Source organism: Netta rufina (genome assembly GCF_964035555.1).
Source record: "Netta rufina genome assembly, chromosome: 2".
Taxonomy (NCBI): Eukaryota; Metazoa; Chordata; class Aves; order Anseriformes; family Anatidae; genus Netta; species Netta rufina.
The window spans coordinates 15,746,081-15,767,890 of NC_140124.1; the positions used below are offsets into that span (position 1 = coordinate 15,746,081).

Consider the following 21,810-nt stretch of genomic DNA (forward strand, 5'->3'; position numbering starts at 1 on the left):
GAAACAGAACTAAGAGAACCGTCTATCACCTTCCCCACATTTCCTCACCAGACAAGCAGAGGCACGTGCTGTGGATAGCTCAGAACTGCACTCATGATAGCAAGTAGTGAGTAACACCTGCCTTTGCCTAGCAAGGGCATTAGTTTGGTTCTCTGCACTAAGTGGCCAGTTTTCACAAGTCATGCATGTCACACGCCACTACTTCACGTCCTTGACATGTAATCTTTTCTGTCAAATTTGGCCTGTAGTGATCATCATAACAAAATACATGTATATTGTAAGGCAAGAGAAGGGGACACACAGCACAGTCTCACAAATCCCATTTGCTTATGAGAAAGAGGCCAAATCCAAGGTAGAAGATTACAAGATATTGATAGCAAGGTAATGGTATTTTTCAAGGATACTTAATTTATTGCTGCTTTTTTTTTTTTTTTTTTTTTTTTAAAGTTTTTAGATTAACAAATACATTGTCAATCCAAATTCAGAACACCCAAGAGGTTGTACAGTAGCATTCTTTCACCCCTTGCCACTGCTGGGCATTCAGCAGAGCATCTCCAGCGGCTGCAGGACACTGCCAGGGGTGTGCACCTTGTGGGGCAGCACAGGCTCTGCTTTCTGCTGGAAGAGCTGAGCACATGCATGCACGCAGGAGCTCTGCCACAGAAAATATCACAGGTCTAAACAGACCAAACTGCAAAGGTGAACAAAAAGCACTTCAGAAGCTACTGAAGACAGTACATATAGTTGAATTACAAGAAAAATTTACTGGTGAAATATAAAGGTATGAGCCATAAGAAATCCCACAGAAGATTAAAATTTGTGTTTAGGAGGAAGCGTGTGATCAGGCTACGGTGAATTAGCTGCAATGTTCTGGTTGACTGCATAAGCCACTTCTGCTGTGGCAATAAAGTCAGGCTGCCTCCTGTTCTGGAGGTGTCAAGTGGTTTCTTTTCCAGTAGTAGAGATATTCATTGAAGCATAGCTGCTCCACATGTATAATCTTATTTATCTACAGCAGTGACAAAGGGCACACATGGCTGGGTGGACTGGGCCTACAGGACAAAGCAGAGAGACAGCTGGATGGAAACATTGGTAGCAGAAGGAGCAGAGAACAGGTTTGGACAGTGCTCCTCAATATACTGTTTAAAAATCAGAAACATAAATGATCTTTGACCTATACATGGTTCTGGTCATGAAATATATAGCTTTTTTTTTTTTTTTTTTTTTTTGGCATCAGACTCTCCAGCTATTTTCAATTAGTTTCAGATACAGTGAGCTGAACAGATTCAGATTTCACTGAAGTATGAGACAGCAAAGCCACACTGCTGTTCTTAAGCAGAGACGGCAGGGCTACAGTTAGGAACTAGATGAAATGCTCTAATACAGTACTTCAAAGCAGGAATTAGGCTTTTGTTTTCTTTATCATTAAAAACAGCAGAATATTCTAAGTGCAAAGAAGAAAAGGGGAGTTGAGCAGGGGGTTGGACCAGGTGATTTGCAGAGGTCCCTTCCAACCTAAAGCAGTCCATGAGTCTGTGAAAATGCAGATCCTACAATGGTTTTAATTACATCAGTAATCGTTATTCATACATAGTTGTTTTTTTCCTACCGCTCTCCTCACCTGGGGGCTGCAGCTGGAAGCCCCGCTGGGGAGCCATCAGGACCCAGACAATGAGTCCCTGATGTGTCACCTTCATGAAGAAACCACGAGGAACAAGAAGGTATTTGGGGCCAGCAGGAGCATGTAGAGAATCAGCAATGCTATTATTATTCTTTTCCCTCCCTAGGAGTCACTGGTAGAACTTGAACTCCCCTCCAGACTGACAGCACGCTTGCCACTTTGCTTCTAGCAGCAATCCCCACATTAGTCCATGCAGGGAGCAAGAGAGGACAAAGATCGATGGTTTCTGAAAACAATTCTGGAAATAAATTGCTAGCGTCAACCTCCCATCTAGCCAAATGTTCCACCAGCACTTTTCTGGCACCTGATGGCCCCGAATCAGTCTCTTACTGTGTGCAGATGCAGTGTCTCTGCTGCTTGAGCTGAAGAACAGGATCCTTGGCTGCAGTGTAACAGGATAAGCTTGTCAAGTGGTAGAGCTGCTAAAGGGTGAGCCACTGAAAATCACAGAAAGGATCGACTTGTCGTATTCCTACAGAAAAAAACCTGCATGCCAAAGTAGAAAGCAGATGGCTTGGTCATGTTAGATACCCAGTTCAGTTCCCAACCATGCCTGAGTAACATTGTGCAAGCTATACCATCATACCTCAATTAATTTATTAGCTGTTTTTCCCTAGGCCAGGAAAACTGGCCTCACAACCAGTGTTGGAAAAGCTACAAGAACTGCAGTAAGACTCTTCACAGGGACAAATGCTAGATACCTTGTTCCTTGGTTTACGGAGAGCTTCTCCCTAAGCTTCAGGACATCTTAAGAGCACCTGACACATTAGATCGTCCTGGAGACCAGAATGCCAATACAAAGAAACCTGATAAAAAGACAATAAATAAATAAATAAGTAAAATTCTAAGCACAATGCCATATTTTGGGGCACACGAGCCGCTAGTTTCAAGACTTTGTGATTTACAGGCTGAGGTGGCCCCAGGTGATGCAGGCTGGCACCTCCCCCAGAGCATGGCTGCTGGCTCCTACCAAAGGAATTCTTTGGCGCTGTCTAAACGAGGGAAAAAGCTGACTGGAGGTCAACTTAGTGAGCCTGTCTTGATTGAAAGCTCTGTTATCTCTGCAGCCACAGCTGCGATCGTTTGACCTGGTCAGGCTGTAACCATGACCACCCCAGCCAGCAGCTGCAGCAGCGAGCAGGAAGGTGCTGCTGGCAGCGCGACCAGCTCCAACCATCGAAGAGGTTAAACCTTCCTCCCCCTCGCTCTGACGCTTGCTGCTCACATGGACTCAAAATGAAGCATGTACAAGCGAGGCAGCTGTTCAGCTCCTGCTGCGGAGGGGAACAGTGACAGCACAGCCTTCAGCCTCAGCAAAAGGAATCAAGGCCTGCTGTCCACGTAAACATTTTGTGCTGATTCAATCAAGAGGGATAAAATAAAAATAAAAAGCTAAGTACCATTTTTGTGTATAGAGACATGAACTTACAAAGCTGTTTGGAGCCATTTTAATTTTCAGGATTTTGCATGATTGTCCAGTGAACACATTGCTTCAATTTTGTCCAACACATTTCATTCTTGCACACTGAATGATCAAAATACTCACTCCGTATCTTTGCAATAACTTACATGTAATTAAAACTAAGGGAAGTGCTTCACCAGCTACACATCGGAAGTTTCACTGGATTCAAGGGTTTCAGTGACATCCTTCAGCAGTTGGTCAGGAGTTGGCCTACAGAGAGAACCTGAAGAGACCAAAACAACACAGCCACTTGCAGCGCCGTCAGACCTGTGTCCTGTCCTAGGGCCCACGGTGTGGTAAAAGCGAGCAGACTTTCCAGGTAAAAGAGGAACAGAAATTCATGAGAAATGACACAAAGTCAGTGTAGACGCATATCATTTTTCTAAGGCTTTAACTCATTTATTCCCTTAATTCCTGAATTAACACATGATGGAAAGTTTGTGATTACAGCACAAATCCTAGTTTTCACAAAGATGAGCAAACCCAAGGACAGTCCCCGTTACAGAAAGGTTGAAATCTAAGATCAGAATCAGAATTTAAGACTCAACAGAGAAGACCAAAGTGGCATTCTTAATACATTTATGTCCCATTGTCCTCATCATTTCTGAAGACCTCTTGGGAGATGTCGGGGCATGGCCTTGGAGAACTTCACCTGCTTGTGGATGAACGCTACTCGATGTTCACATTCAGCACGCTAGTAGGACCAAACCTTGCCATCAAAGTGCACCTTACACCAGCTCATTGCTTGTATGATTCCAACTATCAGTTTATTTTCTAATCACAGTGTAAAAGAAGAGCAGATCTTTCTGGTGAAACAATGAAATATATCATAATATATTGCATCCCCTAGAGACAACACATACATAACATGTATGAGAGGTGTAACAAACACAATTAAGAAGACTGTGTGGCAGATTAGTGACCAGACATCATGAAAGGGCAGAGGCATAAAACAGAAGGTGTAAATATTTGTTCACATTTAAAAGGCAACTTGATCATCATAACCTTTTTGTATTCATTTGCTCTGCAAAAATCAAACTGTGTGAATATTATTAGAACAATTGCCCAAGAAAAACATGAAGAATAAATGACAAAATACAGCCTCAGAAGATAGATACTGTAATATTGAATTTTCTTTATGAAATTCAGGTAGTTTCATAGTGACAATCAAACAAGCTATTCTGTCAAGGAAAGAGAAAAAAAATAGTTATGTAAGTACCAGAGTGTGAATTGCAAAACACTCACAATAAAACCTTCATCCAAACAAAGAGTTGTGTGCAGACATAAACTGTTGGTAAATAAATTTAAAGGAACACACTTCCAAGAAGTGCTCAGGCCAGCACATAATAACGCGCTTTTCTTTCTCCTCCTTCACTGCTCCAAAGCCATCCGCTACGTTCACTACTGCCTCCATGAGCAAAATGGACTTCTCTCATCTTCAGATCATTATCTTAACCTCTAATAGTCTTCTGTATGCTTAGGAAGTATTTCCACTACGGCCATTTCTACACTCCAGACTTCTATGCTGGTTTTGAGTGTGGATGCCTGATCTATATTGCTTTGATGCTAACAGCCCCTAATGTAGCACTCTGCAGTGGTCAAACCCGTGCTGTTAGTGGTGCTGTGTTTTCTCTCTTGGAAATTTTTTGCTTTCAAGTGGCTGCTCAGTGTTGCGGCCACCACTGCCCTCGGCATACTTCGCCAGTGCCAGTATCAGCACCAAACCCAGTTTGCACAGACAAGACCTGTGGGATTACCTCCAAAAACTGCATTAGAATAACTGTACCTGAGGGTGTGAGCACAACACTTGGTTGCCCACTGAAGCCTTTTTTACTCAGTCTGTCTGAAGAATGCTGCTTTTTAGGAAAACTATGTCGCATTGTGGGCAAACACCATGGTCCACTCTTCTCAGACTAAAATTTAAAACACCTACTGAAGCGCGTGGGTGCTCTGAGATCAGACATACTAATAACATGTCTTGATATTTTTTTTTCTATGCACTAATTCATCTGATTATTTGTAATTCAATGTCATTTTCAAAAAGCTTTCAAGCCCATACATAAAAGATTGCTTAGCATTGCAATATTACTAACTGCACATACGGACACTCTACTCCAGATGACCTGCAAGCAGACAGATGTGACTGTGGAGGATCTGAGCGAATGCCACCACTGGGATGCCATATGAATGCTACTAAAAACCAAGAAAGCAGTAACTTCTTCTGCACATACCTTCTACTTTTCTCTGTAGCCTTAATTGTTTTTTCTTGCTCCTGCTTTCTGAGGATATCAGGGCATTCCCCATCCTAGGGCATGAAATCTAATAAATACTTCTCTAGCTTTCTTCCTATAGTTATTCTACAATATTTTTCCTGTTCTCAAGTTACTAGAAGACATAGAATACATGCTGTTGTAACAATTTTGCAACTGTACCTGTGTTTGAATCACAGCAATTAATTACAATCTAGAGTATTAAAATGCGTCATCAGCAGAACCAAACCCAAAACATCAGTGTCAGGTCAGTGCTATGTCCTATACTGCATTCAAAGGACACCTTTATTTGTCTCCCCTGACTGGTGACTGCTCTCGGCTTGCATAACTGAGATGAGCCACACATAGTGAGTACAGTGAAAAAGCAGGCACCCAGGGCAACTGATAGCTTTTTGTCTTCTGATCAAAGAAGAGGTCCTAAGACAATGAATTTTTATTGCAACAATATTCAGATCTCATTTCTCCTCTCCACTCTTTATTTAAAGCGCAGAAAACAAAGGCTCTTGCTTTCATGTTTTCTCGTGTGTGAAACTTAGTCTCCTTGAAACTGATTTGCCATTAACTTACACAAATCCATGTGCCTGCAGCTGGACTGCTTCTGGTGCCTTGGTGGACTCCTTCACCACTCGCTGGGTTGCCTCTGCCTTACCCAGCTATCAGCACTGCAGGCATCTCACCGACGGAGCTAGGAATAAAGTCCAGGTCTCCTACGCACCTCTGTGTTCCTGCTGAGTTTACCCTGCTAAATGAAGATGCATCACAGTTTTTGTTTTCCAGATGGATAATGAATGAAGTTACAAGGTGACAAACATCAGAGGCATCTCTCGCTTTAACAGATGCGAAATTCAATACACCAATCCATTTTGAAGATAAAAATGTAAATAATGGTTTCACAGCCTAAGTAATGAATATAAATTTTCTTCTCCAAAGCGATGACGTTTCCTGAATCAAAACTGCTTGCACTTTGTTCTCTGTCCAAGCACAGTTTTCTCTTGCTTTATTTAAGGTTCTTGAAACTGAAGTTACTGGCCTTTCACACGTAGCTTTCACTTCCGTGAGCAACCTGGAATATATTCAAATTCTGTGTTCTACTAGTAAGGGCAGCACAAATATTCTTTCCACCCCATTTTCAACAAACGTCTCACCGGATTTATTGCTACAGACAAGTAAGATGTTCCTGAATTATGAAATAACTGCAAATCTCCATCTATAACCTTAATATAGGTTTAAAAAGGTACATTTATTTACCTACAGCTGAGCCAGTTTCACCTGTAAGAAATCCTGAAATACCCAATCAATTTATGTTTTAATAATAATTACAAGGCAACATTATTGATACAATACAAATATCAATTGTTTTCCAAACAGCTTTCTTACATCTACCTCATTGATACACTACTGAGTTAGGAAAAAGTGCAATATTTCATATACTGTACATAAAAATACAAAAAAAGAGCATATTTAATATATTGGATAAACCTTTTATGTATATCAGTACTGAGGTAACAGGATTGAAAATTATTCAAAGCTTAGACATATGAATAGAAATTAACTTATATGATTATTGTGTAAAAAAAACCAACAACATAACTGAAATCCCTATTTAGGGATCAATAAAGAGCAGAAATTTGTTTAAGTAACACTCTAAACTTTGCTTACACTACAAAATATTGCAACAATGAATATGTAATACAACTTTCAAACCTTCATACTTACATTACTGAAGTAAGTAATGTACTTCATTACTTCAATTCACACTTCATTACTACAATTCATACTTACGTTACTTTACCTGCATCTGTAATGTTGGTGCCATATCTTTAAAAACTCAACAGCAAAACATACATCAACTTTTTCACTGGCTTATTGCTAACTCAAGAAAACAGTCATAGACTCACATTTTTTAAAAGCAATCTTATTTAAATAGAGCCTTAAAATGTGTATTATATAGATCAAGGAGGGAAAATTTACAAAAATATATGATTTGTTTTGAAGACTTAGTTGTTCTACTAACATTTGAAAAATCAAGAAATTAATGTGGCGATCCCTTTATGTGCACACAGTCAAACATTTCTTTCACTTATACGCTCCTTACATACAGTTGAAACCAGTATCTCTACTGAAACAAGAACCATGCCTGAGTAACGTCGCAGAAATAATTTAAAACAATTATTTTAAATTACCAGAATAATGACAGTAAGTCAGACTTGTTGACGCATTTTATTGTGAGATGGGGAGTCTGGTAAAAAACTAGAAAATGACCATGATGTAACAAGGAACTTAAAAATGAAGTTTCAGATTTGTAACATACATACATGAATACAGGAACAAATTGGCACAAAAATGTTAAACATTGTTCCCAACACTGTTTATAAGATTATTCTAATTTGGCTTACTAAGGAAATGAGAGTTTTATGGTTAGGCTAATCTCTTAATAAAACTGCAGAGCATCATGCTATTAGTCACACAGTGAATTTCAAAATTTAAGAGCTTTATATTAAAAACTGGGTAAAGGTAAAATGAATTGATTGCAATTGTAAAATTAATACATTCCCATTTTAATTCATCTGTTCTACAGTCCAAGGCAAGTATAAATGTTAACATAACACTGTTAAATCAAATCTCAATGCAAGAGAACCGATTGCATCTCTACTTTAAATCTTATCAACTTTCCAAATTTTCATACTAAAATATATTATTGTATTAATACAAACTACAGTATTATACACTACACTGTGTAATAAATAAAGAAATATAAAAATAAGACACATAAATATAAAAGTTTTCTAAAACTAAAAAGGTACATATGTCAGTAAGAAGGGTATTAATACTGCCAGGTTTGAAGACATACAGTACAAAATGTTGCACAGATCTATAAACTAAAAGAAATAAAATAATACTGATAGGTAAAAATCAGCTAACATTGTTAATAAATGGGGTCCATAATAACTAACATTTGAAAATACTTATGAGCCAGATAACATGTCATGTATGTGTCTGAAATTAAAGTAAACCAATAAAGCAATAAAGCAGATTAGAAAATTTCCCTTGTAATTATTGTAGAGAAATTCTGCAAGTCAGGTATTAACCCAAAATACCACCAAATAATTAAATAATGAAATATACCAGTGTTCTTACTTCTCTGATGGTTAAGTGTTTTTTCCCCATGATTAGAAGTTTGATACAAATCAACAAATGCTAGTTATTGTAGGCCACACATTGGATAAAGGCTGGTTAGAGCCTTCGTAATACTGATAAATGGCACTTACAGCACACAGGTCTTGCATAAGGCCAAAGGAGATACAAAGCTTCATATCATATCCTTCATATTGTTACTACATACTCAAAACACAATTACAAACACTGATTTTGACGACTTTGCTGTCCTTACCAGTATTAACACTGTTAGTCCCTGCAATCAGAACTCAACAACAATCTTTTCAACTACATTTTTAACCACATGAGTAAGAAACTTCAGTTCTTCTATCATCTGCTTTCTTAAGGCTAACAATACACTTTAAATGATAATATGCTCTACTACAACATCTAATGTTATAAACCGCTACCTTCTAGGTTGAATTTACAAAGGTAGCCAAGCACTGTTTGCAACTGCATTATAGGTTTCTGCAAAAGGGAATTCTGTAGTGCAGAAGTTCTCACATTTTAAAAACATAATAAAATACTGAAGCGGTTTTAGGAAATGTTTTGCCATAAAAAAAAAAAAAATCATAAAAATCTCTCCCAATTGTACAGCTTAAAAATTAATCAACTCAAGAATGAAAATTAATACTGATAAAACAAACAATGCCAGATGCTTGTCTAATAAATCAGGTTTCCTACAACCTGTTAAATCTTTGCTTCCAGAGTCACTGTATTTTTCTAATCTGCTTCATGTTACAAACTTGTTCCTAACTTTGAAAACTGTGTGAAAAATTACTAAGTTTGAGGTTCAGGCACACCTGGATTTCTTTTTTTTTTTTCTTTTCTTTTTTTTATATATATATTTTTTTACACAGTAGTGAACAGAAATCACAGTATGCAGGCTACTGCGTTTCCATGAAAAGCATGTATAATATAGAATGAACTTCATTACCAATTTTTTTTCCTTATAGAAAAAACTATCATTTAAGCTTTATTTGTTTTTTCTTCTGACACCTGCCCATTATTCTGTATAACTTCTGTTTCTGCATTGCTTTCTTGATTTACAACTTCATCACTCTTGTTACCTTCAGTTTTCCCTTCTTCTTCTTCGTCCTCTACTTCTTGTAATTTTCTACATTCTTTTTCTTCCTGAAGTCCTTCTACCTCTTTTTCTTCCTCCTCCTCTTCCTCTTTTTCACTGTCTTCCTCTTCTTCCCTGGTTAGACTCTCTCTCTCATCCGAGTCGATCTGCGACGGAGATGCCCTGGCACCAACATGCTCAATATTTAGGACCTCCTGTCCCGTCTCTTCCTGCTCTGTGCTGTCACGCTCTTCTGCCTCTCGTTTGCAATAGGAGTAGCGATGATTCATGTGTTGAGAGTAAGACCCCGAGTGTGAAAAACGCTTTCCACATTTGTCACATTGGTAGGGTTTTTCCCCAGAATGCAGTCGCATGTGTTCGATCAAATGGTGTTTGTGTTTGAACGCTTTTTTACAGATTCCACACTCATGAGGTCTTTTACCTAGAATATAAAGCACAAACAATTGGACATTTTGTATTTAGCATTTTAAAAAATTGTACTGACGCATTCATTATAAAATGCTGTTGGTGAATGTATTACCAACAATTAATAACTTTATTTAACAAGACATTCTGCTCCTAGTATGATTAGTCTGGGTATCCTGCATGAGGCCAAAGGATAAGAGTATAAGGGTATCTTGATACAATTACAAAGGTAATTTTTAAGCTTCTTAGGAAAAGTAAGCCAAGGTGATCGGCTCCGGGGCAGATGCATTCTGCAGTGGAGAGGGGGATTGAGGTGGTCAGGGCTTTTTTTCGGCATCGAGGCTACTCGAGGCAGGACCCTTCAGGACCCGGTGGCTCTCTCCTGAAGACTCAATCCTCTCTGAGACTGACTCATGAGCCTGCCACAGCACAAGTGTCTCCTGCTACACAGAAGATAAAAGTTCCCTCATCCTGCCAGGCAGTAGGAGGGGACCTAGGCCAAGATGGGGAATGGAAGCAGGTTCCCGCTCGGGGTGGTAGGCGAGGCCTGTCCTTGCCCACCTCGCCTTCCCATTACCCTCATGTAACAGGTACAAGGCTCTAGAACACAACAGTCAGAACAACGATGTAGACAAAAGCCCATCCCAGTTGGCGAGGGTGCCTCAGGCCAGGCAACCCACTCCCAGCATCACTACATCTTCTGTCAAGAAAGACAGAAGGGTTATCGTCATGGGGGACTCCCTTCGGAAAGGGACAGAGGGCCCGATATGCCAACCAGACCCAACCCACAGGGAAGTCCGTTGCCTCCCTAGGGCTCGGGTGAGAGATGTTGCTAGGAAAGTCACTCTCCGGGTATGGCCCACTGACTACTACCCGCTACTGTTTTTTCAGGCTGGTGATGACGAGGTAGCAAGGAGAAGTCCAAGAGCGATTGAAAGGGACTTTAGGGCTTTGGGGCCACTAGTTAAAGGTTCAGGGGCACAGGTTGTGTTTGCCTCTGTCCTTCCAATAGGGGGGATCGATGTTGACGAGCAGACTTGTCACATTAATATGTGGCTTTGGGACTGGTGCAACTGGCAGGACTTTGGGTTTTTCAATCATGGGAAGGTCTACACGACACCGGGCCTGCTGGCACCAGATGGGATGCACCTCTGTCAGGGCATAAAAAAGACTTTTGCTCAGGAGTTAGTGGGGCTGATAGACAGGGCCTTAAACTAGAGTTGAAGGGGGAAGGGGATAAAACCAGACCCGACGGTGATGAGCTAAGGGATGGTACACTAGAATCAGAGGGGCTGCATGCTAGTTGAGGCCCTTTGGTCGGCTCCACAAGGTGCTGTGTGTAGGGAGGTGCATTTGAAGAGCTTCTACACCAACACACGCAGTATGAGGAATAAAATGGACGAGCTAGAAGTCTCGGCCCAGTCCCACATCATCGGCATAAGTGAAACCTGGTGGGATGAGTCCTGGTGTGCTGCAATAGATGGCTACAGGCTCTTCAGGAGGGACAGGCAGGGTAGGCGAGGCAGTGGGGTGGCGATGTATGTGAAGCAGGGGCTGGACTGTGTGGAACTGCAAGTTGGTGATGGCAAAGTTGAGAGCCTCCGGTAAGGACTAAGGGACGAACAAATAAAGGGGATGTCACTGTAGGACTCTACTGCAGACCACCTGGACAGAATGACAAAGCTGATGAGTTATTCTTTGCGGAACTAAGAGATGCCTCGAGATCAACTCCCCTTGTCCTTATGGGGGACTTCAGCTTGCCAGATGTCAACTGGAATCACCACACAGCTGACACGAGCAAGTCCAGGAGGCTCCTAAAGCACCTAGATGATAACTTCTTGGTGCAGGTGCTATGGGAGCCAACTAGGAAAGGTGCCCTCCTAGATCTGTTGCTGGAGAACAGAGAAGGTCTTGTGGGACCGTGGCAATTGGCCGCCGTCTTGGTCATAGTGACTATGAAGTGGTTGAGCTAAAAATTTTTGGTGACAGAAGGAAAACTGCCACCAAAACTTCAGCCCTGGATATGGGGAAGGCAGACTTCAGGCTGCTCAGGGAACTAGTTAGCAAGGTCCCCTGCTTTTGAAGGCATTGGCGTTCATCAGTGCTGGTCAGTCTTTAAGCACTGCCTCCTCAAAGCACAGGACCAGGCAATTCCAAAATATCAGAAGTCAGGCAGGTGGGGCAGAAGGCCAGCCTGGCTGACCAGGGATCTTCTACTGGAGCTTAGGCAGAAAAAGAAAGTGTACGGCTGCCGGAAGCAGAGTCAGGCAATGTGGAAGGAATACAGGGGCACTGTTTGCATTTGTAGGAAGAAAATTCATGTGGCCAAAGCCCAATCAGAGTTGAAGCTGGCCAGGTCTGTAGGAGACAATAAACAGGTTTTTTTTTTAGATATGTGAACAGAAAAAGGAGAACCAAAGAAAACATAGATCCACTACTTGATGGGGAAGGTCACCTCACAGACAAGGACATAGGCAAAGCAGAGACATTTAATGCCTTCTTTGCCTCCATCTTCAACGCTTGAGGGCAACCCAGGGTGCCCTGAGCTAGAGGACCGTGACGATGGGAATGACAAACTCCCAACCGACCCTGAACGTGTGTGGGATTTGCTGCTTCGCCTGGATCCATACAAGTCCATGGGTCCAGATGGGATTTGTCCCAGGGTGCTTGGAGAGCTGGCTGATGTCTTCGTGAGACCTCTCTCAATTATTTTTCAACAATCTTGGGAATTTGGAGAGGTCCCAGTAGACTGGAAGCTGGCAAATGTACCAATTTTCAAGAAGGGCAAGAAAGAAGACCTTGGCAATTACAGGCCTGTCAGTCTCATGTCAGTGCCTGGTAAAATTATGGAGATGATTCTTGAAGATATTGAAGTGCACCTGGGAGACAATGCAGTCACTGGTCCCAGCCAACATAGGTTCACGAGGCGTAGGTCCTGCCTAACAAATCCAATTTGCTTTTATGATAACATCACCCACCTAGTCGACCAAGGGAAACCAGCTGATGTGATCTTTTTGGATTTCAGAAAAGCTTTTGACACAGTTTCCCATAGGATCCTACTGGACGAAATGTCCAGCATACAGCTAAACAAAAACACCACCTGATGGGTGAGCAATTGGCTGACGGGCAGGGCTCAAAGGGTTGTGGTAAATGGCTGGCTGGCGGATGGTCACCAGTGGGGTCCCCCAAGGCTCCATTTTAGGGCCAGTCCTCCTCAATGTTTTTATAAATGATTTGGATGTAGGACTAGAAGGTGTTTTGTGCAAATTTGCCAATGACACTAAACTTGGAGGAGTTGTGGACTCTGTTGAGGGTGGAAAGGCCTTGCAGAGAGATCTGGACAGATTGGAGAGCTGGGCAATCACCAACCACATGAAGTTTAACAAGAGCAAGAGCCGGGTCCTGCACCTGGGACGGGGCAACCCTGGCTATATGTACAGACTGGGCGATGAGATGTTGGAGAGCAGCCCCACAGAGAGGGATCTGGGGGTTGTGGTTGACAGCAAGCTGAATATGAGCCAGCAGTGTGCCCTGGCAGCCAAGAGGGCCAACAGTATCCTGGGATGCATCAAGCACGGCATTGCTAGTTGGTCGAGAGAAGTGATTGTCCCGCTCTACTCTGCACTGGTGCGGCCTCACCTCAATTACCGTGTGCAGTTCTGGGCACCACAGTACAAAAAGGATGTAAAACTGAGTGGAGGGGCAGGCACTGATCTATTTTCTTTAGTCACCGGGACCCACAGTAACAGTGTCAAGCCAAGGCAGGGGAGGTTTAGGCTGGACATCAGGAAGACGTTCTTCACTGAGAGGGTGCTCGCACACTGCAACAGGTTCCCCAGGGAAGTAGTCACTGCACCAAGCCTGTCGGAGTTGAAGAAGCATTTGGACTGTGCACTTTGTCACATGGTCTGAAATTTTGGGTAGACCTGTGTGGTGCCAGGAGTTGGACTCGATGATTCTTTCCTACTTGGGATATTCTATGATTCTATAATTCTATGAAAACTAACATAAAAGGATATTCTCAGATTCAATTTTGAGCACAAAAAATGAATATAAATAGATTAGAAAATGAGGAATATTTCTTGCATTAAATGTTATTCAGACTCAAAACCATTTTAACACGTCTCCATTGATGGAAATTTTAAATCAACTAAGCTTTTATGTTAACTTTTGTGCACCAGTCCTTGTAGCATGTCATAGGTAAAAGGAAAACCATTCTAAAATATTCTCTGGCACAGATGGGTATCTTACATACAAAACTTGCTTCCAGTATATCAACTGGAAAAAAATCTGCTTTCTTTGACTGAGTTCTCTTTCTGCTCTTTTTTCCAGCTTTCTACTTGCCTCTCTACTACTTGCCTTTCTGCTGCTGTTTTTAGAGACTCTTTTAAAGGCAGCACGGACCTAGTTATGTTATTTTGATTTCAACACTCAAAGTTGTTAGGCAAAACAACTTTGCACAGCTTTCACCCAGACATAAAAAAATACAGACAATGAGACAGCAGTTTTCTGGTCGCGCTCCCTGTCAAATTATGTCAAACAAGCAGCATTTCTGAACTCAACATTTAATTTAAAAGCAGAACAGAAAGCAAAATTGTGTTATGAAAGGGAGAAGTTAAGAGTCTCAGAGCAGGGAAGGTATGAAAATAGAAGATATCTTAACAAACGCAACTTGGGAAACTTCATCAAATGTTAAAGACAAAGGGGAGCATTTTATCTTTTAAATTCTGTATTTAAGTACAATGAACTAAAAACTTACTATGCAAAAAGACAATGTAGGCACTTAACCAGGAGGAAAAGAGATTTTTGAAGACATCACTGAAATAAGAGAGCAACACTTACTCAAAAAAAAAAAGACTAAGGATAGCAGAAGTGGAGCTAAAAGGAACAATTATGAAAAATTAGAAATAAAAATGAAAGCCACAAGGGTTTTCCTTTGGGGTTAGATTCTACATATCATGAATGTCTATTAACTTCAGATAACTACAAATTTGGCTCACTTTGAGAATCCTTCATAGCCTGGCTGGCTTTCATGTGACATATCACACACATATATGGCCCTTTTCTAATAAATAAATAATATATGTACATATATTCTTTCTTAATTTAAAACCAGACAAAGTAAATTAGACATAATAAATCCTTGATTACAGATTGTGGTGTGCAGATGATTGTCCATGAGCCAGATGGAAGAAAATCCCCATTTTTCTATTCAGGGTTTAGATCTTGCAAATTTAAGAAATATAGAACTACAGTTCTGTGAAACAAATTTACAAAACATGGATTTCTAAAGAAGTCTGGGCACAGATGGTAATAAGGACTATTATACTTCTCTTACAACATTTTCTGTGAACTGAATTCCAGTTGAGCTTATCAGTTACCCACAAGCAATAAAATAATGATCTGCAACTTCATATCCTAGTACATACCTGTGTGTTCATACTTATGTCTCAATAATGAACTGCTCTTCTGGAATATTTTGTCACATAAATCACATGCATACATCCCATTTTCTGTCTTTCTCATCTTTTTCTTTGGGGGTGTTGAATCAGAATCATTTTGATCTTCTACATTCGATACTCCTTCTGAGCTAGTGTCTTGCCTTTCATCCTTAAGAAAAATTACAAAAAAAAGGTTGAGTTCAATAAAAAAATGCACTAATGCAGCACACGATTTATAAAATGTAAGCTGAAGCTACACAGTTATTTTCATTCCATCCAGTAAGTGGCCAAACAAAATTGTTTAGACTTAAACTGTCAAAAAAAATCTTTCACTGCACCTATCTGCGCTGCAGTCCTTGCCATCATCCAGATGCAGAATTCTCAGGGCGAATGACTGTAATCATATCCAAACCTGATTGTTGGCCAGGTCTAGGCTACACTGGCTCATCATATTTTAAGGCCCCTAAAATACATGCAATGTTACGAAGGAAAGGATTATAGAGCTGTAAAATACCTTAAGAAGTGTTAGGAAGGTAAAAGAGCCCATTAGATGCCGAGCTGCATTTTTGAATGAATGTTTGTCCCCCATATTTTGCTACTTCACAGGTTCTATGGAAGATTTTTTGGCAAAGTTATCAAAAAAGCTATTTATCATTTGAATTTACATAACTGACCACCCTTCTCCTCATAAATCTAACAAAAATCTAGTTTAAACAAGATACGGGGAATTTCAAATGTTTTATTAACAAAAAGTTGTCCATATATTGTAACTGTAGCCTATTCCTAAGCATTTCAAGTGTTAAAGCTCACCTGTAAGTAGCATAGTATTTTCTACTGATAGTATCACAACATACACAATTAATTTTGTCGTGTATTATCAAATCTGAGTATTAAAATGTACGTATTAGCTGCCTCATATTTTTGAGGTTTCCTAAACTCTAACATGTAAGCAGCCCTGTCAATCTTCATGGCTCCCCAGTCTCTGGCTATACAGCAACCTGTATAAAATGCCGAATGGCCAATTTCTAAGATTTAATTAGAAATGCTAAGTCTCTATGTAAGTCAGTTCAGTTCTGCTCTGTCTCTACCTCCATATACATTGGTATCTCTCAGCCCAAAATCTAACCCTGGTTAGATCACATCTAGAGGTACCCAGGGAGGAACCGATCAGGGTACAGGAGTGGTGCATGACGAAGATAATACCTACCCTACTTCCATTTGAAAATGCTTCGGAATTTTGTTTAAAGTGCCATTATTGTGAAGGATGAATTCAGCTACTCTGCAAGCTAAGAAAGCACAGCAGAGTGAAAAGAATAGCGAGAACTTACAAATGGTTTATTTTTTGGATGTGGGGAAAGAGGAGATAAGGAATCTAAGCCACGGCTTTACCTCGGTTTTTGATCAGGAGAACTAAACTGTCTTTAAAATACTGAGGACTACTGTTCAAGAAGACACTTCTGAATGGCACAATTTAGTGAGGAATTGACTTGTCCATGCACAGAACTAGACTGCAGCTGTCAGTCTAGACTCCAGCTGACCGAGCTGACTAGCTTTGCAAAGGTGTTAATGGTGACGTCTGTTACCTGTTAACAGTCAAACCGAATAAATGGGACAGTTTGTGTTTACATTTTATTTAATTTAACATTTTTCTATTAGTTTAGTACGGGTACAGAATGAACACATCACATACAGTGCAGAGGAACACATAGACTTCAGTACCTGACTTCCATTGGCTTGTTGGGTCTGTTTTGGTGGTGTTTCCTGAACTGCAGGACTAACTGTAGTAGAGTACGTATAAGCCACCTGGGGAATCAAAATGGTTTGCTTATTGGCAGCGAGAGCTCTCAAGCATGGAACACTGTTCTGGTCAGCAATGGCAACAATTGTAGGTAACTGGGCAGTGACTGTAGGTATAGCAATATTTATGGGATTGGCACTTGGTGGGATTACATTTACAATAGGATCAGAGTCTGTAATACTGTTGTCCTTTTGTGGTTCTTTTTTTGCACAAGTTAAGTTCAAAGGTTCTTCTTGGACAGAATAAACACTGTTCTGGTAAACACTAGTTATGGTAGATCTTTCCAATAGTTCTCCATGTTGCTTTGGTAGCGAAAGGTCAAGAGGTTCAATTTGTGGCTCTTCTTGTACACCCTCTGCCGTGTACGTATAACCCTGTGAATTTCGTGATGAAGAAAGGTTTAGTGGCGATGGGGATGGCGTGCTACTGCGTGAACCATTCAGAGTTGATCCCCCTGATGAAGTCTGAGATTTTGTTTTATCGGCCGGATTTTCTGAATTACTTGTACTGTTCTGGGGTTCACTCACATTTGTAGTTGCTGCTTGATCATCGTTATCTGCGGGGCTGCTTACTTTAGCTTGTTCGGGAGAAGGTGGTCCAGAAGACTGCACAGAAATTTGTCCAGCTTGCATTTTTTCAAACCACTTTTTTACCACATCCAGTGGTAGGTTTACTGAATCGGCTATTTTTGAAAGCTCTTCTGCGCTTGGTTGTGCATTTAATGCATAATACGCTTTTAGGAGCGATAAAAGGTTCTTTAAAGGTGGCTGACCAGGAGACAAGTTGTTCTCCCCAGTTTCTGATGGGGCAGGGGAGTCAGGCTTCTCAGCTTCTGTTTCACTAGATTGAGGAAGCTGAGGAGGATTTTTCGTTTCATAGTGCTTTAATTCTTGAAGTGCATTAAGATCTCCTGGACAGTCATCACAAAGAAGACAAGTGCTATCATTGGTCTCTCCTTCAAAGTTCTTATCTTTCTCAGACTTCACCGTAAGATCTTCTGGTAATTTTTCATTTTTGCAACTGTTTGCAGGAACAGAGTGTTCTTTTTTTAGATTTTGTGGAACAACCTGAAGTTGGCTTGGCTGCTCCAAGCTGTAGTTGATGATAATTTTGGTTGTCCCATCTTGGTCAACCAAAGGAAGACTGATAGCTGAAATGAGGGAATGGCCAGCTTGTTGTATAGATGCATTGCTGATTGTTTCTTGTTCTTTGGATGCAAGACTAGCGTGATTGTTTTCCAATACTTGCCTTATTACATTACCATCCACTGCCACTTTAAGTACATTTTGAATGTCACTTAAGTTGATGCTTATGGGAGACACCAGACCTACTGTTGGTAGAACAACAGCTTGCACCACACCCTGAGGAGAACTGGTTGCCTGCAATGGGCTACCACCACTAAAAACCCCATTCTGCAAAGGGGTCGAACAATTAATTCCTGAAGCAACCACTATGGGCTTGAATTCATAATCCACAGGTTCAGTTTTAATTTGGTTAACAGGAAGTTGCTCTTGCAAGGGTTTGTTTTCCATCTTTTGTCGTATCTGTGGTCTTGCTGGGCTACCGGGTGATGCAGAAAGGGAAGGGGAGGAGCACTGAGACGTCTTGAGCCCTGTCCGAGCTCGACCATTCACGGGCATCAAACCAATACACTTCTTACTGCTTATGTGTGAGCTGTATGAACCAGAATGGGAAAAACGTTTCTTGCAGTTTGGGCACTCATATGGCTTCTCTCCTAAAGATAAAAAAAAGAAAGAAAAAAAAAAGAAGAAAAAAGTGCATGCAATGTTTCATCAGGTTACAGTGCAACTTTATCAAGCACAGTAAACAGAATACACCAAAATTAGCTCTCAAAGAGTCCTACAGAAAAAAATCCTTTACAGTGAACTGAACACCAAAAGCAATTATGTCATCTCTAGCTCTGATTCTAGGGTCTCTGATAAGTTCAACTGTGGTCAAGTAGTAGACAAAGGATGGCACCCACATGACCATGATACATTCTGGTATTTCCCAGTAACTGCCTACAGATCACATGAATGAGTCTACACGATACTTGCAGATTTCATTAAACTCCATTCCAGCAGCAATATTACTAATGTCAGAAGCAGCATTAAACAATTCAGAATGGAAAAAAAAAGCAGAATATGTTTAACCAAAGAAAAACACAAATGGCAAAAATGTAAATCATAATTAAATAAGGAGCTGCATTTTACTGCAGCAAATACAAATACAAAATATATGTATTTTCCTGTAATGCTCATCAGCTGAATATAAACAAGCAAAGTTTAGGTAAAGGGAAACCAGAACCAGGCATAAGACCAATGTCTGTTTGCCTTCAGAGATGAGTATCAGGTTAAATGGTCAGGAAGATGCATACAAATATGCAATCTTTACACCCACAGAGTTGACTTTTCAGGGTATATATGTTACAGAGGAAAAGGAAAGAGCCAGAGCAGCTGGCTTTCTTCAAAACGAAAACTGCGTTGGCTGAAGCTTTCTCATGCACAGACAAGATGCCAGTACTCTGTGGAAATGAAATGAATTTGATGTTTGCTGAGGGAAGACTTCTGAGTAAGGTGCTTTTAATTGCTATTATTATGGCCGAGCAACCAATAAGGAGGGAAAAGATGGCCTAACACCCTGTTTTCAGACTTACTGTTAGTGGGTACATTTGGGTTAAAGAGAGAAAATAAGAAGCTCTTCTGAGTGACCAGAGTATACTTATTATATAACATAATGAATATTAATATATGATACTACATGTTAATTTATTACAAATTGAAACTGTTGTGACAGTGTATCACAATTTCAGACCTGTGTCTTAAGGCTATTTTAACATCACCATTGTGGAATGATGAAAATCACAGCCACAGGAGGAAGCACAGTTGTTATGTCCTGATTGTTATCAACTAAAATTTTCTAGCAAGGCTCATAACATGCAGAGTGGTCTGCAACCACTGAGAAAAACCAGACCAGTGAAAAGGACTGGAAGGATGCCCCCATTTCTTCTGTCACAAGTGAGGTTTTCCTTAAGTGTCAGAGCTCAAGCTGCAACTGTAAATCCTCTTGAGTTATCCTACTTATTTTCTGCACACAGCTGAAGGCTGCAGTCAGTAGGTGCAGAATCGCAGAGGAAAAAAAAGAAACACCCGTATTTTAAACTTGGACTGACAAGGCTGATATCTCATCAAAGCTATAAAATGTAGGAATGGTAACATTAGTACATAATTCAACGCTTGATTTATTTACCACTGTGGATTCGTAGGTGCTCCTTTAGATGATGTTTATATTTAAAAGCTTTTCCACATTCAGTGCACTTGAATTTTCGATTACCGCTGGACTGCGTCACATGTCTCTGTAAGAAAAAAATTAACAGTATTGCACGGAACAGCATATTGGAAAAAACCTCGTGTTTTCACATTGTAACAGAGAAAATGCAATACAAAACTGAAAATAATCAATCATAATTTTAAGAGACTGAAGGTGGTATGTGTTATGCATGAAAAAGAAACAAATCAGAAGTCAGGTTAAAACTGAACCATGTGTATCTCCAGAATAAATCTGGTACAGTAAAAAGAAAAAAAGTATTTGCCCCTTCTCCTAAGTTCAGATGAAGCTTGTATATGAGTAAGAAGTTCCAAGATCTATGCTAATTCAATTTGTGAAAGCAAAAAAACAAAAAAAACCCCAAGCCCACCAACCACAGAATATGTCACACAGAATAGAGAAACATTAAAGCATATAAAAGCCTGTTTAAAGTTTAATCAGGTGACTTGATTTTTCCATTTACATGCTTCCAGTGCTTACTGTTGGCCTTGGATTCCTTTATGTAATGGTGCCACAGGATTGCTCAAGAGAAGATGGCTCAATGACAACAAAGGCACTCTCAGTCACAATTAATTCTCAAAATAAATGCAAAAAACTCAATTAAAATAAATATTGAGAGATTTCCCAAGTACACAACATCACATTTCTTCACTGTTCGCATTGAAGCTGTGTAATTATTTTTGTTATATTTTACCTTTTGGGAGCATTTATTGTCAAGCACTTTCAAATTTTAATCAAATTACTTTTAATATAGCTTTTTCATTATACCTTAGGAAAAAAACAAAAGCAGAGAAAGGCAGGTAAGTCTATGGACTGTATATGTGAAATATGTATATATGTATGTAATGTATATATGCTCAAGTTAATTTTTTTACAAACTTTATGAATCTGTGAATGTGCATTTTTCAAGACAACAACTGCATGTGATTTAGGCCTTGGAGCTGCTTGATTGCCAACACGAAGCAGAGCAATCGGAGTGCTTTTTTCCAACCAATTGTCTCTTTAAAACAGCAGCAGCTCCTTTCTAAGCGGAGCTAACTTTGCAGAGGTGCCCTACCACCGTTTGGATGCAGCTGCAGACCTTGGGCGAGTATTTTCATAAACTCATTAGCAGAGCTATTCACATACCCCGGGGAACAGCCTGCGTGCGGGCAGCCAGCAGGCAGCAGCTGATGCGCGTTCA

The 21,810-nt window shown here is 40.3% G+C and overlaps 1 protein-coding gene across 2 annotated transcripts in view; it reads right to left on the minus strand.

The window, feature by feature from the left end:
* Positions 1–7,471: 7,471 nt before the first annotated feature.
* Positions 7,472–21,810, minus strand: part of ZEB1 (zinc finger E-box binding homeobox 1) — a 126,092-nt gene continuing 111,753 nt past the window's right edge. The window contains exons 5-8 of one of the 2 annotated variants that reach the window (XM_084306641.1): positions 20,550–20,655; positions 17,222–19,035; positions 15,491–15,671; positions 7,472–10,077 (exon numbers count right to left, since the gene is read on the minus strand). In XM_084306641.1, coding sequence (XP_084162767.1) covers positions 9,539–10,077; positions 15,491–15,671; positions 17,222–19,035; positions 20,550–20,655 — 2,640 coding nt within the window. In that variant the 3' untranslated portion in view covers positions 7,472–9,538. The remainder of the gene's footprint in view (positions 10,078–15,490; positions 15,672–17,221; positions 19,036–20,549; positions 20,656–21,810) is intronic. The other variant, XM_084306640.1, reaches the window with a different exon arrangement.